Genomic DNA, 10,200 nt, shown 5'->3' on the forward strand with positions numbered 1-10,200 from the left:
GTACTGTAGGAGGGAGGGAGGATGAATGAGAGAATGACCACCGATTGGCTTTAGGCTTTTTGAAATGTTTGTGCCAGTCTATGAACACCTCACACTAATCCCTCAGGACCCTTCCCACCTGCCCCTCTCTGCTAACTCCCATAGCTAACCACAGGCCCGACACAGAGCTAGCTCAGATAGAAACTCCATAACCCTGGTCAACCAGCGCCCCTCCTGGCCTTGAAAACCCTTGCTCTCTTTTTAGGAACCCTTAACCCAACTCTCTGGGCTATTCTACCTATAGACCTATCTATAAACACCCACAACTGTCTGCATGCTCTGTGGAAGCACACTTAGTGATCTGCTTGCAGGCCTGTTCGCATTATATTTAGCTTGTGGGCAGAAGCTGTGAGCTGGCCCCAGGCTGGTGTCCATTTTGTAACCCATGTCTGTGGTGCCCCTTGCAGATGTGAATGAGTGCCAGGACCCCTCGTACTGTAAGAATGGGAGGTGTGTGAACACGCCCGGCTCCTTTCACTGTATATGCACCCAGCCCCTCACCTTCAGCGCAGCGCTCAAACAGTGTGTCTATGACGGTGGGTATAACCAATCGGCGCTCAGCTCATCTGAGCCTGACCAATCACTGTTCAGCTCACCTGAGTTTTGGCTTACCTGTACACCTGCCATTCCTGCTACTCCTTCTAACTCCTCCCCCTTTGAACCCCCTCTGCCCAATACTGACTCTATGCACAGATGTACTACTCCCCCTCCTGCTTGTTTCCATAGAAACACACCTAAAGATGAGTGTTTTGCACATTTGCTCCGTCTCACTAAGCCAGCATACTTACAGGAAAAACACTCATTACATCGTGTGCATGTGCTTGTGTGTATGAGGAAGTATGAGTTAGACAATACAGATACAATTCAGGACAGTGAGATTGTGACATTTTCTGCATCTTCCTTTTTTCCAACGCATATGTTTCTACTTCTAACCAAAATGTTTGTTTTATTTTGGTGCATGCCAGATGGTGACAGATGGAGCATTTGTAGTGGCATAACTCATGAGATTGGGTTATGATAGCTAAGCTTTCATTGGCAGTGTCTGCCTGGAGAGGGCTGTGTGGGTGTGGGTGTGGGTGTGGGTGTGTGTGTGTGTGTGTGTGTGTGTGTGTGTGTGTGTGTGTGTGTGTGTGTGGGTGTGTGTGTGTGTGTGTGTGTGTGTGTGTGTGTGTGTGTGTGTGTGTGTGTGTGTGTGTGTGGGTGTGTGTGTGTGTGTGTGTGTGTGTGTGTGTGTGTGTGTGTGAGTAGACTTGTGCAGAGGAGATTATGTGGGGCTCTGAGAGCTACACCTCAAGCTAGGCTCCATTACTTATTGATATCTACCTGCTGGCTCTTCACACACTGAGCAATTATCTGGTGAATCACAGAGGTCATGATAAGTGTCAGGATCGTGTCAGCTTGCATATTGCAGGAGCAAAGATTGGCTTTTTAATATGATGGATTAGTTCTTAAGATTTAGATTTTGAAACTGTGAATAGAACTTGAAAAGAACAAACATGAAGATCACACTGCACTGTCATTTGATATACCATTCTAATATCTCTCTCTCTCTCTCTCTCTATCTCTCTCTCTCTCTTTCTCTATCTCTCTCTCTCTCTCTCAGACCGCACAGCAGCCCACAAGGATGTGTGTTTCCTGCAGGTAGATGAGGATCTGATCTGTAGCATGCCCAGGAACGGCCTGGTGGCCACCTACTCTGAGTGCTGCTGTCACTACGGCCGTGGCTGGGGGCCAGAGTGCAGGACCTGTCCCCAGAGAAACTCAGGTACAGTAGGAGGACTGGACACCAGCAGTTTCTGATCTCCACTCTAGTTGTAGTTTTGCCATAACTTGCATAAACATCCACTAATGTAGGACTCTCTTCCTCACATTCAGTGATCTTTAACCGGCTATGTGAGATGCACTTGGATACAGAGTCAGATGGTGAAGGAGACTTCCTGGCAGCTTTTGCCAACTACAACCCAGGTACAACCCATTCTGTTACAGTCTAAATGTGTGTATGTATGGAGGTTAATGGAGGTTGATGCAGGTAGAAATCGGAGGACAGTCCTCCGATTTCTACCTCCATCAGCCTCACTGGTATGAATTCATGAGTATGAGTGGTGTTACACAGTCATAGCACCTGGATAAGCTCTTCTTTTCCCTATCTTGTTTCTCTCTCCTTTCTCTCTCTTTTGTCTCTGTCTCTGTATGTGTGTGTGTCTCTCTCTCTCTCTCTCTCTCTCTCTCTCTCTCTCTCTCTCTTTCTCTGCTTCTGTTTTGGCTCAGAAGGGGACAGTTCAGAGGAGGACTCAGATGAGTGTAGTTGTGCCAATGGTCGCTGTGTGCGTTCCTACTTGGGCACTATGTGTGAGTGTAACACAGGCTTTAGGCTGGACCACTCCCGCACCCGCTGCACAGGTATGTCTACAACCCACCTATCTTTCCTCTCCACCTCACCCATATGCAAACATACTGCCACTTAAAGTTTGGCCAAAAAATGTGGATAAAGGGCTCATACTTACGAAAATAATTTATTCGAAAGTGAAGTCAAAAGGCCAATTGGATGCTCATCAATTCTTCTAACCAGTTTTCCTTTTTAACCTGTAGCTGCTGTCCAAGTGTCTCACAATCAAATGTGGTATTTAAAGGAACATCTGGTTGTTGATTTTGTATGTAAATGCATGTGCAGGCAGATGGCAAGCACTCCCATTATTGCCCTCTCATCTCTCTCTCTCTCTCTCTCTCTCTCTCTCTCTCTCTCTCTCTTTCTCTCTCTCTCTCTTTTCAGATATTGATGAGTGTGCCGAACCGGGGGTCCGTGTTAATCCATGCAAGAATGCCCGCTGTGTCAACACCATAGGCTCGTTCAAGTGCTACTGCAAACACGGCTTTGTACCTGCACGAAGGCCCAACATATGTGTCCGTACCAGGGCTCTATAACGTCTCTGTGTCTATCCCTATGTACAGTGCTGCTTGGAAGTTTGTGAACCCTACAGGGATGGTCATTATTTTTGTATAAAACATTAAAATGAACTCATAATAAAGACATTCCAAATAAAGGACACAAACAAAAAAAATATGATATATTTTCATTGTTTATTTAACGAAAGTGGTTTATTTAACTAAAACTTAATTTCATGTAAAAATATGTGAACCTCTTCAGTCAATAGCTTGTGGAGTAAATGTCTCATATAGCCACTAATCAGTCTCTGACATCTGTTTTTAGGGATTTTTGCCCACTCCTTACAGAACTCCAATTAAGTGAGGTTGCATGATTGGAGTGAGGTTGGGTGTCTGGCATGAACTGCCCACTTCAGGCCCACTTCAGGTCCTGCCACAGCATCTCGATTGGATTTAGGTCAGGAATTTGACTTGGCCAATCCAAAACACAAATCTTCTTTCTCCTGAGCCATTCTTTGGTAGATTTGCTTGAATGCTTTGGGTCATTGTCTTGTTGGAAGACTCATTTTCAGCCCAGCTTTAGCTCCTTGACTGATGGCTTGACGTTCTGTTCAAGAATCTTCTGTTATACCTCAGAATTCATGGTTCCCTTAATGATGTGGCGTCGTCCAGGTCCAGAGGAGGAAAAGCAGCCCCAGATCTTGACATTCCCACAACCATGCTTGACTGTGGGATAAGGTTCTTTTGGTGGTAGGCAGTGTTGGGTTTTTGCCAAACATTGTGGTTTTGATTGTGACCACAAAGGTAAATTTTGGCTTGTCTAGGTGGTCTCTGGCAAAGTTAAGACGGGCAGTTTGGTTCTTTTTTGACAGCAAAGGCTTCTTCCTAGCAACCCTCCTAGGAATGCCATTTCGATACAGTGTTCTTCATATTGTTGAAGCATGCACAGTCACCTGAGATGCAGCAAGGGAGGTCTGCAAATCTCTACATGTTATGTTTGGGTTGGCTTTTACCTGATTTATTATTATTATTATTATTTTTCTTGTGGCTCTTGGGGATGTTTTGGAAGGGCGTCCACTTCTAGGCCGAGTTGCTGTCATGTTAAATGCTCTCCATTTGTAAATTATTTGCCTCACAGTGGACTGATGGAGCTCAAATCTTGTTGAGATGATTTTATAGCCTTCCCCAGACTGATGTGCAGCTCTCACTACCCTCTTCCTGATGTCCTCTGAGATCTCCTTTCCTCTCGGCATGGCGTGTTTTGCATTCACCTGTATGGGTAACACAAAACTGACCAGGTTTCTTATCTCTATTTATCCAAACTCCCGCCCAAACTCTTTCCTAAAGATCTCTCCTTTGATTGGTTCATTTGATTTAACCAATGCAACTTGGGGTTCACTTATTTTTACACCTGCACTAATTTCTTTATAATTTAGTTTTTCTAATATGCATGATTTCCTCTAAACCAACATATGGAATTGGTAAATATAAACCTGTTATGTCAGATAAAAAAGACTGGTTCTGATTAAATAAAGGTTTCATGGTAAAAACTAAAAAAATCTATCATTGCACAAGGGGTTCACATACTTTCAAGCAGCACTGTATGTCAAATACACACACAAACACTCACACACATACTGTTAAACTCAGCTGTCTTAAAAATACGCTACTCAGTGTTCCTGTCTGTCCTTGGAGTGTCCCTCAAAACATATTTTCTTTTGAGGGGCTTTGTCCCTCAAACGGTTATTTGAAATCTACAAAATGCATTGTTGTCTGCTTCACTTTGAGATTAGATGCAGAACACAGTTTGTCTCTTTACTGTCATATTTCTTTAGTAAAAACTAAAGTAACATATTGGTTCGGTTTTTTTATGTATTTTTGTAATTATTATTTTTTTAAACTGTTTGTGTCTATTGACTGTTAAATTTGCGCTTTGTTTATTTGTTGACTTGTCTCCCTGTTCCTATCATACATCCCTGAATCTTAAGCCATCCTGCAGTTGGATGAGTAACTTCATCTTTATTAAGTCCACTCTATTGCCATTATTAGTAATGAATCTGAGCTTCTGTGAGTGGATGTCATCCATTTTGGTAATATACATCTCAGCATGTTCTCCTTCCTTGTGCTCCTCCTTCATTGTTCAATAACTTTGTACAGTTTGTAAAGTGGAGAATCCTTTGTTACCTGATCTATTGGTGCCTATCCTGCCCCTGCAACCCTCTGTTGTATGGGATTTCTAATCACTCCATCGGTACTGAGAAAAAACAATGTAATGGGAAACTCTTTTACAATGCTTTTTAGAATTTTGACATGTGCACATTTGAAGCTAGACAAAAGCTTCAGCCACCGGCTTAAAGGAGATCTGGATCTGTATGAGCAAGGCAGAGAATCGAACCGGAAATAAATGGATTGACATGATTAGTGACTTCTCTTGACAAAATGACAGCAATTGTTTGCCTATGCATTGTGAGGAACCAAAGAGGCTTTTGAGCAAAAAATAAAAGACAGAAGTCAGCCACCCACGTGTGTGTTTGTGACTGTATTCTTTATGTTGCAATTAACTTCATTTATCCTGATATGTGTGCTCCCCGCTGCTGGTCCTGTTCTGTCTGGTCTGAACACATGCAACAGAGGTTGTTTAGTAGAGCTGGTTGCTTCATGAATTAATAACATGTTAAATGTCCACTTACTGTAGTATAACCAAAATAAGGGCCTCTTAACTAAGAAAGGATATGTAACTGAAACTGTTTTAATATTTATTTGATTGTTGAATAATCATCTTTCTCTGAAGACCTCTGGCTGAGAAATTCTGATACTCTGATACTCTGTGTATGACATCAAAGAAAGCACATCTGACAGATGCATTGAACTGAAGAAAGGAGAGTTTTTTTTTCTGTCTGTCATAATCGATGGAGAGAAAAGAAGACATAACTTCAAAGAGACAGCCCAGCCCTGGCTGGCAGAAAACTCATATTGTGACTCACACAGAGACGGAGAGGAACTTATGTGTGTTCATTCATGAGTATCATTCTGTATGCCTGTCAACATCATTAGTGTTCATGAGAATGTTTATTATTCAACATCTTTGCTAATATACTGGAGCAGTCTGCAAAACGTTCATCATTTTCAGGATAAAATTCAGCAAAACTTTGTTTTGATTCTAATTCTAATGTACTTTACATTTTTATTTTATTTAACCTTTATTTATACAGGGGAAACACACTGAAACCAATGCCTCTTTTGGAGGTGCACTCTGTCCACAATATTTACACAATAACAAAACAATACAACACAGTTCAATACAGAAATCAATACATCATATAAAACCACAGTATTTGCCCAAGCGGCACCAGAACATCCAACAGAATTTTTTTCTATAGACTGTTCCAGCAATTAGGTTCACCATAACTAAAAGCGGATTTACCCAATTTGGTGGAGACCCGACGAACCTCAACAGTTAGCCAATTCTGAGAACAGGTTGGGTAATTTATGTCCTTGAATTTTAATAATGAGGTTAGGTAAGCTGGGAGTTTACGCAGTAAGGCTTTATACACAAATTGAGTAATAAAGCGATCTACAGGATTTTAACGAGGTCCAGCCAACCTTTTGATAAAGAATGCAATGATGATTATTAAAACTACCACCTGTGATAAAGCAAAGGGCGTTGTGGTAGATGGCATCCAAAGGTTTAAGAGTAGTGGCTGCTGCATTTTGGTAGATGATATTACCATAATCAAGTACTGGCATGCAAGTTGATTGCACAATCTGCTTTCTGCTGTTCAGGGAAAGGCACGATCTATTCCTATAAGAGAAGCCCACCTTAATGGGGACACCACCCAAAGTACATATGCATAAATCAGATACATTTTTCTATGATTTGGTAAATAACATATATTTTGTCTTTCCAGCATTAAGCACCAACCTCAGCCCAACAAATGCTCTCTGCAGGACAGTGAATGCCAACTATAGCTCAGAAAGAGCCTGGTCAGTCGTGGGGGCAATAGCATATACAACAGTGTCATTGGCATATAGATGCAGTTTACAATTATTTACAGATAACCCAATATTGTTGATGTAAATAGTAAAAAGAACCGGACCAAGAATTGATCCTTGTCGAACACCCATTGTTATGTCCAGAAAACCTGATTTAACATTATCAGACACACTGTCCAGTAAATAATTTTCAAACCATCTACATGAAGCCTGATTAAGGCCAATTTCAGACAACCTCTGAATGAGTAGATAATGGTTGACCGTATCAAATGCCTTGAAGAGATCTATAAATAAGGCAGCAAAATGTTTTTTCTGATCTAGGCAATTTAACAGATCTAAAATAAGCGTAGCAGCTGATTGTGCCATGACCAGGTCCAAAGCCAGATTGGTGCATATCTAGAATAGAATGTGAAGATAAAAAAGGTTCTTAGCTGGGAGTTGACCAGGGACTCTAATACTTTGGAAAGGCAAGGTAGCTTGGATATTGGGCGGTAGTTATCTAGGTCAGAGGGGTCACCACATTTATGGAGAGGGAGCACATGAGCTGCCTTCCAAACCTTGGGGATAGTACCTGAGATAAGTCAGATTAAAAATATGCGTCAATGACTCGGCAATCATTTAAGCAATTAAATTATTACATTGTAACAAAGTCCGTTGTACACAGAGGCAGACGCAGTATTTTAGTGAGGGATTTGGTCCCGTTTATTTGCACACTCATACACAGGTTTAGCTTTTCAGCCCGTCTTAAAGTTCTAGCGACTTTCCAGCCGTCAGTATCGGAAACCTCCGTCGTTCCCAGCCCACCTACTGAAAAAGCAGAGGCACACATCTTAAGCACTAGTCAACGAGGCTTTATTTGCAACAGGTGTGCAACGAAGCCTCGCCGACACAACCCTGGCCACGGTCCTGTAGCTCCCTCTACAGGCCGAACGCTGCATGTCCCCCCACATACCCCCACCGCCCGACACAGGCCGGGGACACGACGGCCGATAACCTACTCCCCCCCCCCACTGCACGGGAGAGGAAGTCTGCCACGACCATCTGCGCCCCCGGTCTGTGCACGACCGAAAAGTTGAAGGGCTGCAACGCGAGATACCACCGGGTGATCCTCGCGTTCACATCCTTCATGCGGTGGAGCCACTGGAGGGGAGCATGGTCGGAGTAGAGGGTGAAGGCGCGACCCAGCAGGTAGTAGCGGAGGGCGCCGACCGCCCACTTGATGGCCAGGCACTCCTTCTCCACCTTGCTGTACCGGCCCTCCCTCTCTGATAGTTCGCGGCTCAGGTACAGCACCGGCCGGTCAGCCCCCTCCACCCGCTGGGTCAGCACTGCTCCCAGGCCTCTATCCGACGCGTCCGTCTGTAGGGAGAAAGGGAGGTTAAAATAAGGCGCATACAGGACCGTTTCTCCACAAAGAGCTCCCTTAAGGGCCTCGAACGACCCCTGGCACTGGCCCGACCATTGGACCGGATCCGGGGCACCCTTCCGGGTGAGGTCCGTCAAGGGACTGGCCAGCTCCGAAAATCCCGGCACGAACTGCCGGTAATAGCCAGCCAGCCCCAGGAAGGCCCTCACCTCCTTTTTCAGTCTTTTCAATCTGCGGCCGCACCTCCCCCCGACCCAAGTGGTACCCCAGATACCGGATCTCCCTCCGCCCGATCACGCACTCCGGTAGCCCTCTTCACCGCTTGAGGAAACCCCTCCCAATCTACACCTAGAATCAGGGGATGCGTGAGGCGTGGGCTAACCGCCGCCTGTACACTGTTTTTTTCCCCTCATAATGAATTTCGATAGCGACCACAGGATATTCGTGAATGTCCCCATGCACACACTTCACCAACACCCTCGACGCCTTCAACAATGCCCCCGGTCGAACCAGGCGCTCCTGGATCATGGACTGCATGCAGCCCGAATCCAAGAACGCCTGGTGCGTATCATGCTGTATCCTTACCGGAACACGATACGCCGCTCCTGGTCCGGGGGAAGGCCCGGTATGTCGCCGATGCGGACGACCTGCCCCACCTCCATCACTGTGCACTCGGCCTGCACATGGCCCGGCCGTCCGCATCGCCAACACACCCCCCCCTGTCGCTCGGGGTGCTACCTGTGGGGCCAGGGCTAGCTCCGGATGGGTGCGCCCCTGCCATCTCGTCCTCTGGGCGGGCGCCGGCCTTTCCCCTTCCGGTTCCTCGGCTCCTCCCGGGCGCCGGCCCCCCGCCCCCTGGCGCGGGGCCGGGGTTGGTCGTCGCAGATCCCGCGGTGGGAGGGAGAGATGGTCCTCTGCTAATCCCACGGCGGCCGCGAGATCCTGGGGTCGGTGGTACTGGACCCAAGCGGCGGTTCGGGCCGGGAGCCCCGTGAGAAACTGTTCTAGAACTACCCGGTCCCCGACCTCCTCCGCCGAGCTGTTCCTTGGGTCCAGCCACCGCCACGCGCTGTCCCGCAGCCGCTGGGCGTAGGCGAAGGGCCGGCTCCCCTCCTCCATAGTCAGGGCCCGGAACCGGCGACGGTGCTCCTCCGGTGTGAGGCCCAGGCGGTCCCGAATTGCCCGGGCCAGGGACGGGTAGTCCCGTTGGGCGGCCGCTGGTAGGCTGTGGGCCGCGAGCTGCGCCTCCCCTGACAGGAGGGGCAGCAGATGGTAGGCCCACTCTCCGTCCGGCCACCCCGAGATCCTCGCCGTCCCCTCAAACACCGCGAGGAACGCCTCCGGGTCGTCCAGGTCCCCCATTTTCTGGAGGTGGATCTTGGGGGGGCCTTGTGCCGACCCGGCCGCCGGCCCCGACTTGATGGCCCCGGCGAGGTCCCGGAGGAGGGCACGGTCCTCAGCCCTCGCCGCTGTCATCTCTCCCACCGTGACCTGCTGGTTCTGCTGCAGGAGAGCCTGCTGCTCCAAGACCAGCGTTATCTTCACTATGGCCGTCGTCAGCGTCTCCATTTCTGTGTCCCAGGTTGGGCGCCAATGTAACAAAGTCTTAAAGTTCTAGCGACTTTCCAGCCGTCAGTATCGGAAACCTCCGTCGTTCCCAGCCCACCTACTGAAAAAGCATAGGCACACACATCTTAAGCACTAGTCAACGAGGCTTTATTTGCAACAGGTGTGCAACGAAGCCTCGCCGACACAACCCTGGCCACGGTCCTGTAGCTCCCTCTACAGGCCGAACGCTGCATGTCCCCCCACATACATTTTAAGCAGGGTGTCTAGTACATCACAAGTAGAAAATGGTTGAAATAAAAACAAAGATTCGCTAGTAGTTGACTGATCTCTTATCGAGCCAACTGGGGGCT

The 10,200-nt window shown here is 47.0% G+C and overlaps 1 protein-coding gene across 4 annotated transcripts in view; it reads left to right on the forward strand.

Annotated features, from left to right (window-relative positions):
• ltbp3 (latent transforming growth factor beta binding protein 3) overlaps nt 1-5,438 on the forward strand; it is a 27,373-nt gene extending 21,935 nt beyond the window's left edge. For 2 of the 4 annotated variants that reach the window (XM_083692226.1, XM_083692229.1), the window contains exons 25-29: nt 447-575; nt 1,643-1,804; nt 1,915-2,004; nt 2,308-2,439; nt 2,810-5,438. In XM_083692226.1, coding sequence (XP_083548352.1) covers nt 447-575; nt 1,643-1,804; nt 1,915-2,004; nt 2,308-2,439; nt 2,810-2,961 — 665 coding nt within the window. In that variant the 3' untranslated portion in view covers nt 2,962-5,438. The remainder of the gene's footprint in view (nt 1-446; nt 576-1,642; nt 1,805-1,914; nt 2,005-2,307; nt 2,440-2,809) is intronic. The other 2 variants (XM_083692227.1, XM_083692228.1) reach the window with 2 other exon arrangements.
• Nucleotides 5,439-10,200: the final 4,762 nt, after the last annotated feature.

This window comes from Argentina silus (assembly GCF_951799395.1).
Source record: "Argentina silus genome assembly, chromosome: 2".
Taxonomy (NCBI): domain Eukaryota; kingdom Metazoa; phylum Chordata; class Actinopteri; order Argentiniformes; family Argentinidae; genus Argentina; species Argentina silus.